Source organism: Pseudophryne corroboree, chromosome 2, assembly GCF_028390025.1.
Source record: "Pseudophryne corroboree isolate aPseCor3 chromosome 2, aPseCor3.hap2, whole genome shotgun sequence".
NCBI lineage: Eukaryota > Metazoa > Chordata > Amphibia > Anura > Myobatrachidae > Pseudophryne > Pseudophryne corroboree.
Window position 1 is genome coordinate 885,118,098 of NC_086445.1, and position 19,424 is coordinate 885,137,521.

General features: G+C 41.9%; 1 protein-coding gene across 1 annotated transcript in view; it reads left to right on the forward strand.

The window, feature by feature from the left end:
* LOC135022342 (myeloperoxidase-like) overlaps positions 1-19,424 on the forward strand; it is a 73,089-nt gene that overhangs the window by 34,639 nt on the left and 19,026 nt on the right. The window contains exons 5-10 of the mRNA XM_063953307.1: positions 459-588; positions 5,645-5,851; positions 6,646-6,961; positions 8,588-8,748; positions 11,175-11,427; positions 14,678-14,848. Coding sequence (XP_063809377.1) covers positions 459-588; positions 5,645-5,851; positions 6,646-6,961; positions 8,588-8,748; positions 11,175-11,427; positions 14,678-14,848 — 1,238 coding nt within the window. The remainder of the gene's footprint in view (positions 1-458; positions 589-5,644; positions 5,852-6,645; positions 6,962-8,587; positions 8,749-11,174; positions 11,428-14,677; positions 14,849-19,424) is intronic.

Sequence of the window (19,424 nt, forward strand, 5' to 3'; positions counted from 1 at the left end):
GGCCTTAAAGTTACTAGGTTATGCTAAATGTAAGTGTATTTATTTGGGGAAGGTCTTTGATGTGAGCGCAGACCACTTCCAGGCCGTCTCAGTCGCAGATTAGTGGCAGCCTCAGACTTACTCATATTTGCTCAGACGGCAAAGTTTCTTCGATGTTCCGGGAATTGCATATGCATTGGCGAGTGGATCGCGATCTGCGATGCATTCGCAATTTTGCATGGGGAGGTTTTTCTTCCTGTTAGGGCGGCGCCTTTCTACTCACAGACAACTGCAATTTCTCTGAATAGCAATCCATGCTGATAAAGGCCCTCTATACAGTACCTTTTGATTTGCATTTTTATGGTGAATTGTAGTTTCCTGTTACACACTGTAGTAATTTGACATGTGATATACCCTAATTTCCCTGGTGACACATTACCCTTTACTGCTGTTAATGGTTGTTTAAACAAATTTTTCAGAAAGAAACCCATCCTTGGGGCATCCAATACAGGTTACACACGTTTGCTGAATCCAGAATATGAAGATGGAGTCTCACTACCTCGGGGTTGGACTCCAAACCTCATCATCAATGGATTCACTCTACCCTTGGTAATAATAATAGGTTTTGTACCATGGTAGCCAACAATAGAAATTGGGGGTGGTTTAACTTAATGCTTTTTTCCACTCCAATTTTAGGTGAGAGTGTAGGTGTAGCTGAGTAATAAAGGCTGATTCAACCAAACAAATAATCTGGGTTATTGGCGGGGAATCCCGGTTCCATGTTTGGAAGAAAACTAACTCAGGTTGAGTTAACCAGAAATCCGACCCTAGTAGCGGTGTTGTCCTACCCAGGTCACGCTAAAAGCATAAGGCGCACCAGCAGAGGAAAGACCCAATACTAAACCCAGTCCAGTCTGCAGTGTGAACGGGGTTTCAAGCTGCTGTGACACGACTTGAAACAGTGTTCAGTTACCCAGGTTTTTGGGTGGTTTGGTGGAAAAGAGGTATTATAATTAATGGAATGGCATTCCGCACTGCATTTGTCATTTTCACATTTTGCCTTTTGTTTAATTTTCTTTAGATTGTAATTCATTTTGCTCTGTGGTGTAGTTGGGTATAATAGGGGAGAAGTCTTGGCAAAATTAGTACGATGATTACTCCCTCGCTACTTACATCTTATGTATTATGTCTTGAGAATGTGTGGTGCTCTTTGTTACCTGTACTCTATTTTTGTTATTTATTTACTGTAATGCTAAGTTTTGTCTCCCTCTACTGTCCTTTGTACGGCGCTGTGAAACACTTGTGGCGCCTTATAAATAAAATATAATAATAGTAAAATAAATAAATAATAATAATGGAAATTGCACACGGAACCCCTAAGGGACAAATTCAGCTCCAGATATAACATTCTGTAGCCAAATGCGCAATGATGTAAATATTCTGCTGAACTGTTTTGGCAGTTTCAATCAAAAAACATAGAGACAAAATTCCTGCTTACTCTGTTTATATTTAGGTTAGTTTATATTTAGTGAAGAATATTATGGGTTCTTCACTTAAAATGAAGTATTAACACTCCCCAATCCACCTAACCAACCATACATGACATAAGAATAGCCATCAATGCCGATCTAATTGATTGACACAGACAAGCGGCGATAAGAATTTTTTATTATCTGGGCCAAAAACCTGATAATCTATAATAAAATCCAAGTTGTCTTAAAAACTACTGAACCAATTTCATGAAAACATAATAATTTTGCAGTGGAAACTCCCAGAAATAACCTGCACTTTGTTTCATCTTGATCCTTCAAGTTAAAGTTTAGCAATAACAAAAACAAAATTTATTGACACATAGGGTGGGATGTAATGCCGTCTGAGTTCTGCAGCTATGCGGGATGCTGGCTGAACTCAGACATTTTTTTAAAGGGGCAATCACTTACAAGCAGTGCTGTAACTAGACATTTTAGCGCTGTGTGCAAGAAATGGCATTGGCTACCCCCCTTTATATAAAAAATTTAGGGGCGTGGCTTCATGGGGAAGGGACGTGTCCACAAAATAATACCAATTCATATTACAGTGCACAGTAGTCTCCATTATTCAAATTATGCCGCACAGTAGCGCCACTACACCAGGTAGAGCCCCTTTTACACATTAAGGCAGACACGTAATGCGTAGAAAAGGGGTTTCTACACATTACGGCAGCCAGTCCCCCTTTTTACACATTACGATAGACAGTGTCCCCTTTTTACACATTACGGCAGACAGCATCCCCTTTCTACACATTATGGCAGACAGCGTCCCCTTTTTTACACATTACGGCAGACAGCATCCCCTTTTTCCACATTACGGCAGACAGCGTCCCCTTTTTCCATATTACAGCAGACAGCGTCCCCTTTTTACATATTACGGCAGACAGCGTCCCCTATTTACACATTAGGTAAACAGCGTCCCTTTTCTACACATTACAGTAGACAGTCCCCCTTTTTACACATTATGGCAGTGTCCCCTTTTTACACATTATGGCAGACAGCGTCCCCTTTTTTACACATTACGGCAGACAGTGTCCCCTTTTTACACATTACGGCAGACAGTGTCCCCTTTTTTACACATTACGGCAGACAACGTTCCCTTTATTACACATTACGGCAGACAGCGTCCCCTTTTTACGCATTACGGCAGACAGCGTCCCCTTTTTTACACATTACGGCAGATAGTGTCCCCTTTTTACGCATTACAGCAGACAGCGTCCCCTTTTTTATACATTACGGCAGACAGTGTCCCTTTTTTACACATTACGGCAGCCAGTTTCCCTTTTACATATTAGGTAGACAGGCTAGATAGAGAGAGAGAGAATAGATGATACTTACCATCTCTCCGCTGGCTCAGGCAGTCAGGCTCCTCGGTGCTGGCAACTCCAAAGGCAGGAGAGAAGGAGGAGGAGGAGGAGGAAGGGGGACTCTGGAGCTGCAGTAGCGCACTGTAATTGGTAGCAGCGCCACATGCAGCTGTCCCTCTCCTTCTGCATTGGCTGGCCGCAGCCGCTGTGAATGCTGGGATGAGGGAAGCGCATCCCAGCATTCACAGCGGCGGCGACCAGCCTATGTGGAAGGAGAGGAACAGCTGCAGTGGCGCTGCAACCAATTACATAGCGCTGCTGTGGCTCCCTCCTCCCCCTCCCTCCTCTTCCTTCTCCGTTGCCTCCGGAGCTGCTCCTCTCCTCCTCCGGCGTACACAGGCGGCTTGTAATGAGTCAATTTGACTCATTACAAGCCGCTGACTTGGAATGTGGGCAGTGGTGCCCTCAGAGCGACTGCGCTGTGTGCCAGGCACACACGTAGTTACGGCTCTGATTACAAGACAAGGATTTGCCTTGTAAGTGAATATATATATACCGTATGTCTTGTTATACATATGCAGTTTATCAAGGAGCATTGGAGAGCTGCATGGAAATGCAGGCCTGTAGACCCATCAGAGAAGTTCCCTACAGGCTGGAGGCAGGGGTTGAGCCAGGGGCTGTGTTAGGGTGTTTGCGCACCCCTGCAAACTATAAATTTGATAAATTTGTGTCCTCCCATACTTTACAAAAGGATGGCCGTCGCTGCAAAAAAGGGGTATTGCCTCATAAGGAAGGGGCATGGTCACACAATAGTACCCACATTTCAAATTACATCACAAAGTAACACAATCATATTTACATTTCACCGCCCTGATTCATATTACACCACATAGTAGTGTCACTTATTCATGTTATGACACACCTTAGTGACCCTTATACACATTATGCTACACAGTTGTACCCTAGATACACGTTATTCCATACAGCAGTGCCCCTTATGCACAATGCCCATGGTTGTAGTGCTGCTTATTCACATAATGCCCACAGTAGTGCCCCTTACACTTTATGCCCAGAGTAGTACTGCCTCTTTTACACATAATGCCCAGAGTAGTAGTGCCGCTTACACATAATGCCCAGAGTAGTAGTGCCCTTATACACATAATGCCCACAGTAGTAGTGCCACTTATACACATAATGCACACAGTAATGCCACTTACACATTACAAGGGGGAAAGTGTGCAGTGAGATGGAGGCCTGGGCACATGTGCACACAGGAGCATGCCGAAAAACCCTGCACCACCTCCCCCCACCACTGCTCACACCTGCATTCTTCGCTTCCAAGTACAGACTCGCTGGTCACTGCTCCCTGGGGGTAGGCGCTGAGCAAGAGCCGTCAGTCAGCAAATACATGCAGGCAGAAATGGGGGAGCAGGCCGAGCTCAGCGCTCTTCAGTGTCTCCCTCTCTGTAGCTGCTGCTTCCAACCAGGAGGAAGCAAAAAGGTGTAGCCGCTCTTCATGCCGCCGTGGCCACTACCCATTGTACAGTTTGACAGGTGCAATGGCAGCCAGCATGAACAGTGAATGAACAGCAGCAGGGTAGAAGAGCAGACAGAGCACCTCTTCAGCCTAGCACCTCCGTGCTTTGCAGACTATGCTGAGCTAATTGCGCTGGCCCTGAGTTGAGCACTATGTAAGTGGTATCTATGCACTGAGTAATCCATACCTCAAAGCTTATTGTTAAGTCTAATCGGGATCCGCTCCCGAAAAGGGGGTGTAAACTCATGTAAGGTGATGTGGCTTCACGGAAAATGTCGCTACCATGAGCCACTCCTGTTTTTGGCACTGTGGGGCATGCCCAGCACTATGGGGGCTACTGGCCATGCCCCAGTCCCTCTCTCCACAGAATAGATGCTGTGCGAATATGCAGAGCATCTATTCACCGCTGCTCTGCTAAGCTGCTAAGCACAGCTGCAAGTTAGACGGGGCCTCAAACTGCATCGCCACAGTGGGACACAGTGGATGGTAGCACTGGTGCCCTACTGTGCATTGGGGGTTATACAGTATACCTGCAGTTGTGTTTAGGCATTGCAAGGCTCTGGCTGAGTCCCCTGGTCTGACCTGTCCTCATACAGTCTGGGGCGTACAGACATGCTGAGATGCTGCACATACACAGTAGCGCATGTCAGAGGTCTGACCTCTATAACTGAGCTCCGGTGGGTCCTAGTGGCTGCAGGGTCAGTCCTACCTTGAGGATGCTGGAGGGAGGCAACACAGGAACGCACAACTTCCAACAAGATAATGTTAATTTGTAGGATGATATTTAGATTAGTATACAGGTTGAGTATCCCATATCCAAATATTCCGAAATACGGAATATTCCGAAATACAGACTTTTTTGAGTGAGAGTGAAATAGTGAAACCTTTGTTTTTTGATGGCTCAGTGTACACAAACTTTGTTCAATACACAAAGTTATTAAAAATATTGTATAAAATTACCTTCAGGCTGTGTGTATAAGGTGTATATGAAACATAAATGAATTGTGTGAATGTAGACACACTTTGTTTAATGCACAAAGTTATAAAAAATATTGTATTAAATGACCTTCAGGCTGTGTGTATAAGGTGTATATGAAACATAAATGCATTCTGTGCTTAGATTTAGGTCCCATCACCATGATATCTCATTATGGTATGCAATTATTCCAAAATACGGAAAAATCCGATATCCAAAATACCTCTGGTCCCAAGCATTTTGGATAAGGGATACTCAACCTGTATTTACATTTAAGAGACTCAATTACAATATCTGTACCTGTATTTTTTACCAGCCACGCGCAGTGTCAAATGAAGTTGTAAGGTTTTCTACTGAGACCCTGACACCGGATGTTGAGAGATCACTCATGTTCATGCAGTGGGGTCAGTTCCTGGATCACGATACTGACCTTTCTCCAGACACCCCTTCTAGAACAACTTTTTTTGAAGACACGGACTGTGAGACCAGCTGTGCTCGGTCACACCCCTGCTTTCCTCTGATGGTAAGTGATGTGTTCACAAATCAATTCACTGGTCAGAAGTTATAATTTTGGAAAATTTAATTTGCGTGTGTTTCATTTCCTCTCAATAAGAGCCAGAATCGCTACCATCCAAAGTATTACTTAGCATGAGCTTCCCTGAAACCGCACCGTATTGCAGAACATGATCATTCATGTGCAGGAATAACAGGGACATACTGTATCCAGTAAATGTGCATTTCCTGTGTTTGGTCTCTTACACTAAGAATCATATTTAGCATAATCTGCATCTCAAATGTGGATAAGTTGTGATTGATTTGCCGAAATTCCCATTACCATAATTGAATACATTGCAAGCTAGAAAGCTCTGTCCCTGTGAATCCTCATGCCACAATTCTCAGGGTATTTTTCACTGCCAGCAGGCAGAGAAAGCTGTGCATGGGTAGGGGAACCAATTGGAAGCCTGGATAATGTTATCTCAAGATAGCGTTATTATCACAGGGCTCCCTCTGGTATTTTTTTTTTTTTAGTAAATTCAGGCAAATCGCACTTCCCATTACAAGCATAGGAAATATGATCTTGTTACTAAAAAAAGGCAAATATAAGGTCGTGGTGAAGAATTTCGTGAAAAAAATATATATTTTGAAAAATATGCCTGTAAAAGTGAAGTCAGAAATTGTGTGTTGGTATGAATTACATGAGCCGTTAGACTTAGATATATCAGATCACAAATTATATAATTTTGAATGCTGACCATAAATTTATGGTTATGCATGTCTTGCATTAGTAATGATATTATATTATTTTTCTACGTGTAGATTCCACCAAATGATCCTCGGATTACAAACAGAAATGACTGTATCCCAATGTTTAGATCAGCACCAGTGTGCAGTCTAATCACTCCTGTACGTGAGCAGATCAATGTCTTGACCTCATACGTTGATGGAAGTCAAGTCTATGGCAGTGATGCAGCAGTGGCTACCAAGCTTCGGAACAACACAAACCAACTGGGCCTGCTGGCCATTAATCAGAACTTCACAGACAATGGGCATCCATTCCTGCCTTTTACTGGGAATAAGAAGGACATATGTTCCAGGACAAACAGATCGTCCGGAATTCCTTGTTTCCTGGCAGGTGCGGCTTGTGCATAGAGTTATGGTGTGGTTTAGGAATCTCCTTAATCCAGGCTTCTCTCACAAATGCTTCCCTGTCTTGAACAGTGTACAATACAGCTTCCCGAGATTTCTTCACCTGGTCAGGAGGAAGGGTTTTTAATAAGAGCAGAAACCTCTATCTTATCCCTTATTAAGACACTCCTGAAACCAAGTGCTCTTTGGAAGACAAAATGGGCAATGGGCAGGTTGAAGAATCTTTATTGAAGAAAAAAAATGCATAAACACAGAAGTGGTATAAAAACTAAGTTGTAGATTCAGTTAGCTGGTACATGTGTCTCGTTGATTTATTGCTCTCAACCTATGGGGTGCGAGTAGAAATCAGCTACCATAATTGCCAAATATGTGCCATTCGTTTATTAACATTGTGGTCTGGTACCGAAATGTAACATTCCTTATGAGACAATATGGATTTAAAAAAAACCTGAAAGTGCAGTTGCTGGGACATGACTATGAAGATATTCCACCCTAAATAAGAATAGAAAGTAAAAGGAAAGCTATTGCGATCACTGTGCTTCCAAGTTCGGCCCCGAACTTACAATGTGCCACAGAAACAGCGCCAACACTACTAAGACTATCCTTTTCTAAGCGTATAGGAGCTTGTTAAATAGCCCCATAATGCTGTTCCTATAGAAAACTACAGGGAGGGATAACTGTTCTGAGCACAGGAGAAATTTCTATCTTCTACATTATAGCCTTTTTACTAGTGTCTTAGACATGTGGCAATATAGCTGTTTCCAACTATTATAAGGACAGAATACTTTAGTAAATAGGCTAATAGATGAAGAGAACATCAGTAGGAGGCTATGCCATTTTGAATCCATAAATATTACTTGAAGCTGGTTAGGAGATTGAAACAATTTATCAAAGCTAGATATTCAGCATGTGGCACAACCACAATCCAACTGGATTTATGGAGGTATTGGAGTTTCCCCCAACTGGAGGCAGTCCTCACGCTGCAGGATGGTCTGAGACTTGTATATAAAGCAGCACTTAGCTGTTTCAGACATGTAATAGTGTGTTACTGATGCAAATAGAAAGTTCACAGGAGACAGCCATTCCACACCACCACTGCCTTTCTGGCCAGCACTTGATGGCATTGGGTGGCCCAACAGATAAAGGGGATGCCACACCAGAGTAAGTAAACATTCATTTAACTTAGTGAACTTCCCAAAAAACAAGATTCCTTTATAATATTATAACATGATAAAGGTTACTTGGGTTACATACTATTTACTGGTGGACGGGATGCCAGCTGTCAAGATCCCGACAGCGGCATCCCTCCCACCTGAATGTCGGCAGCGGGCCGAGCACTAAGAGTCCCCTTGTGGGCTTGTTGCGCTCGCCACGCTATGAATGCCACACTGTGCTCGCCACAGGTTCTATTCTCACTCTATGAGTGGCGTGGACACCCATGAGTGGGAATAGCGCCTGTGAACCGGGATTCCGGCTGTCGTCATTGTCGGCTGTCGGGATTCTGGCATCGGTATCCTGGTTGCTAGGATACCGACAGCTGGTAAATTGATTGCATCCCGATTACTTGTGTAGTGTAGTTTTTATGATGGTTTTTTAAAAAAATCTGTTTTAGGTGATTCTCGTGTCAATGAGCAGCCTGGTCTTACTGTATTTCACACACTCTTCCTGAGAGAACATAATCGTATTGCAACGGAGCTGCACGCCTTAAACCCACATTGGTCTGGGGAGACGCTGTTCCAAGAAACCCGAAAGATCATAGGCAGCATCTTGCAGGTACATTATAATGTTTTCTGTAAATATTTCAGGTGGTGTGGTAGTCCATGGGGCCCCCACACTGGGGGAGCCCCCCCCCCCCCCCCCCACACACACACATAGCTACATCACCAGCACGGGTAGCACTCAGGGCCAGATTAAGACCTGTGGAGGCCCATGTATATCTAATTCAATATATAACAATAATAAAACAGAAAATTTAAAATTATTAAAATTTGAAAAGAAACAAAACTTACAGTAAGATGGAAAATTATGTTTATTTTCGTATAGATCCACGTATATATTTATATATTTGTAAAATGTTCTACTTTATCAGTGTGCACAGTCTTTGATCAGATCCTCATCAAAACGAATCTTAAGTAAAGGCCTATGCACACTGGGCAATTTTGATCTGAAAGCAGCTCACTTTTGGTGTGTTGAGCTGCTCTCAGCTCAGAACCGCCAAGTGTGTATGCACAAGCGATGAGCGCTAAGCGCTGATGTCCCAGGTATTACCAGTAGATGAGCGGCGGGGTGAGCAGCTTCCCATAGCATCGCTGGGCAGAGGGAAAAATCGCTCACTGTGTATGCACGGAGCGATTTTCAGCCCAGCGGTGTCAGCGATCATCGCTGTGCATGCACGCTGGGCAAAAATGCCGGGTAAAAATGCCCAGTGTGTATGCACCTTTACATATATGCTTGTATACTTAGTAGTGATCAGGCTTTCAACCTGCCCTGTTGCATAGTTGTTCTGTTGGGATTTTTAATATACTTTAACTGTGAAAATGATTTGATTGGTAGGGACCCCCACAAGTTAGTTGCACTGGGGTCCCCACAACCTTAATCTGGCCCTGCGCTGGCCCTCCACTTAGAGGAAACAACCACCTTTTATTATTCTTTTGCATTATTGTAAATTTTACCATTGCTAAATAACTAAATGGCAGCTAATTAATGTATGAGCTTGTCAGCAGCATTAATGGTTACAGTATGGGACTGCCTGTGGCAGGTAAAACATCTTTTTTTTTACAGCACTTGTGTGCCTAGATTTAAAATGGCCATACACTAGTGATTGTTATAGCCAATGATCTGAAGGATGCAAAAAATCTTGTAGTGGTTCTATACACTGAGAGACTTATCTTAATAATTTTCTGGTACACTAACAAGATTAAATAAAATCTGCAAAACGCCAATCTGACAGAACGAATGTGCATAGAGATCAAACCAAAAGAACTTTTTAACATTTTCTGCTGTTTTTGAGCATTGCCAAATAATCTTTCATGAACACACTGAACGATAATTTTTCAGAACGATCGTTAATGTGTCGGATTGACTTGAACTATCTTTAGCATGTGGCCAGTTTAATGGTGGGTACACACTATGCGATATGCTCCATGAGCGATATTGCATAGTGTTTCCCTTCCCTTGCCGGGACTAAAACATAGTGCATACACACTATGCGATATCGCTATGCCGCGATGTCCGAACATGCATCATCTGACAATATTGTCAGATTGAGCTGCACGCACAGCTGACAGCAGGGGTCATTAACGGCCCCCGGAAAGGCGCATCAGGCATCACTGGCAGCATACACACTGGGCGATTTTGTAACCAGTATGGCTCAGGAGGGTAAAAATTAGTGATACTGTTTACAAATCGCCTAGAGTGTATACACCATATGAGTTAGGGTGTGTACACACGGTGAGATCCTTGCTATGCCCGATTTTCACTTGCGATTTCCCTTGAACTCCCCGGAGCACAGATAGCACAGATTTTGACTAACTTTTCTTGAGATATGGACTATGTGTGCTTACGATTTTGGCTTATGTGAGATTTTGGCTTATGTGAGATGTCATTGACATATGAGATGAACTAGATAGTACACCGATCTAGCAAGGATTGACTTGCCTGCACAGTCTATCTTTTCTTGAGATGCCGACCTGGCGGGACCGCGCATCAGGATCGCAAGGTGACTTTCACCATGCGATCTACACTAACTTTTCTTGTGATTTTGATTACTTAGTCAAAATCGAAAGAAAATATCTCACCGTGTGTACACACCCTTACAGTAACTATTTTGCAAAGATTTACTACATTGTTTTGACATTGTGAAAAAGTAAGGCTTGGATACTTACTATGTTTTTGGTTACTGAAATGGGGATGTAGATGGAGTAAAGGCAATGACTATTATCTCATAAAATGAATTCATATATGTTTGCTGACGTGTCCAGCTCAAAAGCAGAAAAGCTAGAAACAGTGCTATACAGTAGTTCAGCTGAAAGAATTAGCTCACAAGTAGATAGGCCAGAAAAAAAAAAATGCAAATTTTTCCATAAGAAAACTAAAATGTAATTTATTCTATTATCAAGTAGGTACTGTACATTGAAACATTTGTTTTTCTATTGCTTTGAGTTGCATTTTGAGTTAAGCATGCTTTTTTTGGTTCATAGAAAATCACATACAAAGATTGGCTGCCACTGCTGTTGGGCAATGAGATGCCGCAAGTTCTTCCTGCATATAGGTCTTACAATGAGAGTGAAGACCCACGGGTGTCCAATGTCTTCACTATTGCCTTCAGAATGGGTCATACACTGATACAGCCATTAATTTACCGATTAGCGGATGGTTACATCCCATACAGCCCAGAACCAACAGTCCCACTGCATATGACATTCTTTACCAACTGGAGAGTGGTGAAACAAGGTAACAACCTGTTATAATCATGCAGTTTATGTGTGAAATAGGGTCCTGCAAACTCTCATACTGTTGCAGTTACGCTTTTGGACTTTGAACATAAAACTAATCCCAATTAATCACCATCTTTATCCAATCGCTAGTTATAGACTATAAATTCTGTGAAATGTGAATATACAAATGCTGTATGGATTGGCAATCTGTGGATTGCCGAGGCAAAAGCAGAGCAGATTGTGCCACCATATATTCACTTATATCTACTCTGATCTGACCCTCAAGCACCTTCAGGTGAAATAAGCACTGTGGGCCTGATTCACAGTGGGATATAAAAATGCAGTAGTTGCATACACAGAAAAATCAATCTGCATTTGTACATTTTGGGGTTTATTTTCAGCTGCACATATATTAAGATTATTGATTATCCAAACTGCTCCAAACACTGGGGATCAGAGTCCATCCTAGCCCCAGTATTCTAAACTGATTTGATTTTGATTTTAACACATCTATTTTGAAAGCATTCCTACTTTGAAGCATTTTTCCACACTTGCCTAAAACTTTTGCACAGTACTGTATATCTATTGTTTGTACTGTTTGGTACACTTTAGCCTAGTGCACTTTGTTCATGTGCATCTTTAAGCCCAGTGATCTACGCAGCTTGAACGGAGGTACAAGTTAAAAAACAGAAACAGCAAAAAATAAATATAGATCTATTGTTTGTACTGTTTGGTGTGCTATATCCTAGTGCCCTTTGTTCAAAGCCCTATGACTCCATGCAGTTTGAACTGAGCTGCGAGTTGAATTTTTGTATATATATATATATATATAAAAAAGGAAATTAAGACCCCTTAATTGCGCTATTGTCTAGTAGCTCAAACCACTGAGAAATACCCCCTGTCAGAAGCAGTACTGCACATAGAATGGACAAAAACAAGGGTTCTCTTGGGAGCTTGACCACCACAGATATCTTATATTATAAAATCATTTATTAAAAAACATGTTACATATACACTTCCATAACATGAACCACAGGATCACACATGTCACTTGAGTAATACATTCATTTCTGATAATCTATTATAAGGTGTTTTCAATCATTAGGTGAAGTACTTATTCCTCAGCATGGGAAAGCATGTATGATCTGTTCACCGATTTAAGGAAACGCACAATCGTTGAAACCCAACGCGTTTCGTCCCTTAGGACTTCATCAGGGGTGCAAATCAAAGAATGGCTTCACCAAAAGAAATACAAACAGAGCATGTATTCGCTGAGAGTGTATTCCTGAAGATACTAACAGACCATCAAATCATAGATGTTGGCCGAAGTAAATCAGTAGTGCATCCGTGTGTTTCCTTCCAAAAACTCCTGTTTGGATTTCACAAATATAAAAGGGCAATTCAGATGGAGTCAGAAGATACTATCTGATCAAACCCTGGCGTGTTGTCTCAAGGTCCACCTCACAGCTATCATAGATAGGACTTCGGCCAACATCTATGATTTGATGGTCTGTTAGTATCTTCAGGAATACACTCTCAGCGAATACATGCTCTGTTTGTATTTCTTTTGGTGAAGCCATTCTTTGATTTGCACCCCTTATGAAGTCCTAAGGGATGAAACGCGTTGGGTTTCAACGATTGTGCGTTTCCTTAAATCGGTGAACAGATCATACATGCTTTCTCATGCTGAGGAATAAGTACTTTACCTAATGATTGAAAACACCTTATAATAGATTATCAGAAATGAATGTATTACTCAAGTGACATGTGTGATCCTGTGATTCATGTTATGGAAGTGTATATGTAACATGTTTTTTAATAAATGATTTTATAATATAAGATATCTGTGGTGGTCAAGCTCCCAAGAGAACCCTTGTTTTTGTCCATATATATATATATATATATATATATTGCTTGTACTGTTCTGTGCACTGTACCCCAGTATGCTGTCGCAATGTTTCATAGATGTGCTATAAACTGCCGTCTGTTTGTGCCGCTACTCTGTTGCTTAGTAACCAGCCAGCTCACTTCAGCCTTTGCCTAATATTGGTGAAAACAATATTTTGATATGTGAGGTGGTCAAAATTGACTTGAAATGACTGGAACTTAATGTTATTGAGGTTAATAGTACGCTAGGAACAAAAAAGACCAAAATTATGTGATTTTAGCTATTTTTGTGACTTTTTGAAAAACAATCCAAAACTAGTCGCAGCGGATTGGCAAATCCAACTCCAAAGACGGACGACGAATCAGAGCCAAATCCAAATCCAGCAAAAATGGTCTGACGCACATCTCTACTTCAGATATGTGCATTTTGAAATCCAGCTCATAGATGTATCATCAACACAATAAGTCACACCATGCCCTGGGGCATGCCATATCTGTTACTGTTCTGAACTTACACGTCTCTCCAATATAAAGTACAGTATGCTCAACTCAACAGTCATAAGGTGCAAATTGATTAATGTCCAACTTTAAGGAGGAGATGTATCAAACCTTGGAGAGAGAGAAAGTACCAACCAATCAGCTCCTGTCATCTTTCAAACACAGCCTGTTAAATGACAGTTACTAATTAGTTGGGGTACTTTATCGCTCTCCACTTTATCTCTCTCTCCAAGCCTTAATACATCTTCCCTTAATTCAGACCACATAAGAGCCAATTAGATACAATTACAAATTTAAAACACATATATGAGTGCACACCTGGATCAGTCTAGCTCACAATAGTAAAAGTCCTCCAGTTGATCAGTTTAGAAAATATACATGTACAAGCACTTTATTACTTCTCGTCATGAAGCACATGGGTTTCTCCCCACCAAGCACATGGGTTAAACCATATGGGTATCTACCACTTCCAATGTGCTTGCCGATAGCTGCTTCAAGCGGCACTCCCCCTCTTCTCTGTGAGGTGTAGTAAAGAAGGAACTGCCTGCAGCTACCATCGGTTCTGCAATGGACAGTGTAGCAACAGGTCCTAGACTGTTGCGGCACTTGGATCTCTCCTGGGACATTGCTATGCAAGATGGAACGCAGTGCGGCTAATCTTTTACAACCACGGCCGGCCGTATGATCCGGACATCTGAGCCGCGTGGAGAATACACAGCAAGCCCTGGAGCCCCTTCGTGTCCATTGCAGGAGGTAACAGAACCGATAGTAGCTGCAGGCAGTCATTGATCATTGATCTAGTCATTGAGCTAGTCATTCATCTAGTATTGAGCCTCATACTCTGCTGTCTTTAATTACTATACACTAAATGCTTCTTGCAGGTGGAATTGATCCTCTGCTCCGGGGCATGATGGCCAATCGAGCCAAATTAAACCGTCAAAACCAGATGGTGGTTGATGAGCTAAGGGAACGACTCTTCAAGTTGGTCAAGCGTATTGGTCTCGATCTAGCTTCTCTCAATATACAACGAGGTCGGGAACATGGATTGCCAGGTAACATAACAATAAACAGCTGTAAGTTCTTAAATAAAGCACATGTCAAACTAGAGATTTGGTTTTTCTAAAATACGAACACACTTGAACTTAAGAGTCCTGAGTCGAATCGAGTACCAGTTTGGAATCACATTGGAGTTTCAAGTAGAACCAAGTCCTGACTCGGGTCTGCTGTTAGTTCGAAACTTGGATTTAAAACCGAACTTGGGTGTAAACAGGTCCAAATTACATGATTTTAGCTGTTTTTATCGATTTTTATTAATGATCATAGAGTTTTAAAAACTAAATTTTAAAGGAATTCAAAACCGAACCAAAAACAGAAACCAAACTAAAACACTTGAGGCTGGTTTTAGGTTTTGATAAAACCAAAACTCGATGAGTAATTAGAACCAAAACCCCAAAACATGGGGGACCGTGCACGTATCTATGCTAGACATTTACTGACTCTTAGATGTCATACACTGTAGGCGAAAATACTTTTTACAATTTTGAATTCTGGAAGCTAAAGTTTGAAAAAAGGAATTTTCTTTTCCATGCTGCAGAAAATGCTCATAAACACAAAATAGATAATGATTGCGTCATGCAATCTGAAATATAGGCAGATGACAATGCGCTGCTTACAGCTGCTAGTTAGATATCATAAAAAGAGGTTTCTCCTCCCTCAAAATAGAACAGACAAGTACAAACATATATGATACCACTGAACCAGCGCTGTGTAGGGATCAAATTAGGATCGTATTCCAGTAGTTTTCCTTAGTTCTCAATTTGTACCGGAAAAAAAAGGAAAATTGCAAAGCATAGTGCATTATCTTGGGTTACATGGTTTTTTTAATCACTTAAAAATTGACACTTAAAAAACAAATGACAATAGTGGAAGCTGAATAGCAAAACAATCTCCACTAAACAAAGTTAAAATCTGCACAACATGTGCTATAAGGCATTCTTCTGTGGGCCGAATCCTGACAAAATGGAGCAATGGGTAATTACCACGAGCTGGTGAGAACTGAAAAATCAGTTCTATGAGCGTGTGAACATCAGGCTTTCCAACTGCAGCTTGGAGAGTTCTCTGGTGTCATAGGCCTTCCAGGTCTGGCATTGGTGGTACCACGTCCTCCTTCAGTCAGGTCAGTCCACAAGGGCACCCACGCGTTCCGACCCTTCCTGGGTCTTTCTCAAGGTCAGCTCCTCTGAATGCCTTCTCTATCTCTCTCCGTGATTTAAAAGTCCCTCCCTTGTTCCTAATTGGTCCCGGCACAGCTGGTCTCTATACAATAATCATCCTACAAGTCTGTGACACTCGTGTGCCAGGACCGCCTCCTTATGACATCTCCAGCCTCCTCTTTCACTCACGGTCTCGCTCTCCGGTCACGTGATCAAAACAAATAGAGACGTCACAATGTGCTCGATTCCATCCCGTAATTACATCTGTTCTGTATTCACCCCGAGCGCTCGTCGTCTAGTCACGTGTTGCGGCTCACGTCATCACGTTTCCTGATCACATGACCGCTCTCTGGTGTATGTCGTTACCATAGAGACCTTCCTCTCCCACAATCATTTAGCTTCGTTGGTTACTATGGTAATCGGAACCAGTCGTGTTCCCGGACCGCTCCGCTTTTCATAATCATGGAGGCATCTCATAAATAGGAGTTTAGTTGATGTCCGGTTCTTTGGAACATACATATCAATATGATCTAAAAGGTTTAAAAATAAAAATAAATTACCAATGTCACAATGTAATTATAACTTACTATAGGAACCACTTGACTTCAAAGTCTAAATTTAGTCCCCCCGGTTGGAGGGTACCCATATCATAGATTAGTTTAATTTCGGCCTTAGCTAATTGAGTGGAAAGGTCCCTCCTTCTCCAGTGTCCCTGTATCCACTGTAAACCTACAAACCGAGTAATAGCTGTTGTGGAACACCCATGTACCCTCTTAAAGTGGTTAGAGAGGGCATGGGTTTCCAGACCCTTTCTGATGTTCCTGAGGTGTTCCCCCAACCTAACCTTCAAGGGTCTGGATGTTCGCCCTATATATACCAGTTTACACTCGCACTCCACTGCGTATACAACATTCTTCGTTGCACACGTAATAAAATCTTTTATTTCAAATGGTTTCCCATTAATATCCAATTTACTGGTTTTACTTTGGTTCGCCATTTTCACTTCTTTGCAGGCAATGCAAGACATGCATCTGTAGAAACCCTTCGATTTAACCCTTGAGGGTTTTTTTTCCGGAGGGTAAGCACTTCTTACAAGGCTATTTCCTATATTTGGTGCTTTTCGATAGATGCACACTGGTTTATTGGGCAGGGACACCCCTATCACCGGGTCCTTTTTTAGGACATTCCAGTGTCGGGTCATAATTCTCTCTATTGATCTGTATTGGTCATAATAGGTGGTCACAAAAGCCCATCCAAGATCTTTCTTCTTATTCTCTTTGACTTTAAGGTCATCTCCCCTATCCCTCAGTAAAGAGTCTCTATCTAGGGTTTCCACATCCCTCGCTACCCTATCTATCTAATCTTTATTGTAACCACATGCCGTAAAATTTTCCTGCATTTTCCCAGCCTGTACCTGAAACTGTTCATCCTTAGAACAATTCCTTTTGACCCTTTTCAGTTGTCCTGCAGGAATTGAACGGAGCCAATTACGATGATGGCAACTTGTTGCATTAATATAGCTCAATGAATCAGTACTTTTAGTGTATGTTCTTGTCTGGAGTAAGTTATTCTCCACATAAATGGTAATATCCAGAAAATTAATACACTCCCGACTACTTGTAAAGGAAAACTCTATATTTAAAGAATTATTATTCAAGTATAGGCAGAAATTTCTTAGGGACTCCTCATCTCCACGCCAGAAGAATAGAACATCGTCTATGTACCAGGACCAGGACACCAGGCTCGCCCCAAATTGATGGTCATTCCATATGTGCTCATCCTCCCATCTTCCAATGAACACATTGGCGTAACTCGGGGCGAACCTGGTGCCCATTGCGGTCCCGATCTTCTGTAGGTAGAAATCCCCCCCCAAAGGCATAATAATTGTTCTGTAAAATAAAAGTCACTGACTCCACCAACATTTTTTGTAGTTCCTCACCCAGTTCACTTCTCTCCAAAGTTTTCATCACTGCTCCAATGCCATCTTGATGGTCTATTATGGTATATAACGACCTGACGTCGGCCGTAACCATAATAAGGTCATTGTCCCATGTGATGTCTCTAACTAACTTGAGAGCATCTTTGGTGTCCTTTAGATGTGATCTGTTCAATGATACCAAGGGCTGCAGATGGTGGTCCACAAATTGTGACAAATTTGCTGTCACAGAGTCGATTCCCGATACTATAGGTCTCCCCGGAGGATCCACCAAACTTTTGTGGATCTTGGGGAGAACATACAGAACCGGGATAACAGGCTCCGTATTATTGATGAACTTTTGTTCATCTTCATTAAGCACACTTCCGTATTTATCAATCAAGGTTTGCAGCTTTTTAAGAATTTCTATAGTAGGGTCGGTCCGCAATTTCCAATACGTGGTGCGGTCCCCCAGCTGACGCAAAATTTCAGCCTCATAATCTGTGGTATTCATCACTACAACCCCCCCACCCTTGTCGGCTGGTTTAATAGTGATGTCTGACCTCTCTTGTAATTCCTTTAGAGCTTTCCTTTCGTTCCTAGTTAGATTTTGTCTACAGTTTCCTTTTTTAACCTGTTTCAAATCGTCTAGTACAAGTGTATGGAAAGTGTCTATAAAGTTTCCTTTACAGAAGGTAGGATAAAAAATGGATTTAGGCCTGAAAGGCCTATATTCCACCTCTTCCATAGTATTGGAAGTTTCTAGTTCACGGCCCAGAAAAAACTTTTTGACGGTCACTTTTCTTATATACCTTTGTAAGTCTACAAACAAAGAGAATTGATTTATATTATTGGAAGGTGCGTATTTTAGCCCTTTTTCCAAAACGCTATTTTCATGTACTGTCAGAAGGTGTGTGCTCAGGTTAAAGATTTTAATTTTCCCTCTACATAAATCTACACCTTCTGTATTTTGATTCACCGTATTCTCTCCTCCTTCTCTATCGTCAGTGATTCTTTTCACACTGGTCCTACCCTTTCTCTTTTTTCTAGGTCTTTTACGCGCTTTCCCCCCTCTTTTCCCCCTTTTCCTCCTTGGGGCTATTTAAATTACTCCCTCCTCCCTCTTCTCTCTAAAAAAGGGGAGTTCGTGGCTGGGGCATTTTCCCTTAATGGATCAAACCTATTCGTTCTCATCACCTCTCCTCTCCTGGTCTGCATTTCAGATCTTTGATTTCCCATTGGTCTCTCTTCCCATCTGGGTCTAGAGAAATCCTCGGAATGTCTATTTCCAAATTGTCAACTCACCCTCTGCTCATAGTTAAACCGCTCTTGGTGGTTATTGAACCGTTCGTTTACATTCTCATAAGGTCTATTTCTCCAATTTGGAGTGTAGATCTTATTTGGCTTTGTATAGCCTTTATTATTTCTCTTTTGTGTAGATATAAACTGTTTCGGTCTAACTACTTGCTGTTTGGGCTGTACAGAGTGCTCATTTGCTGT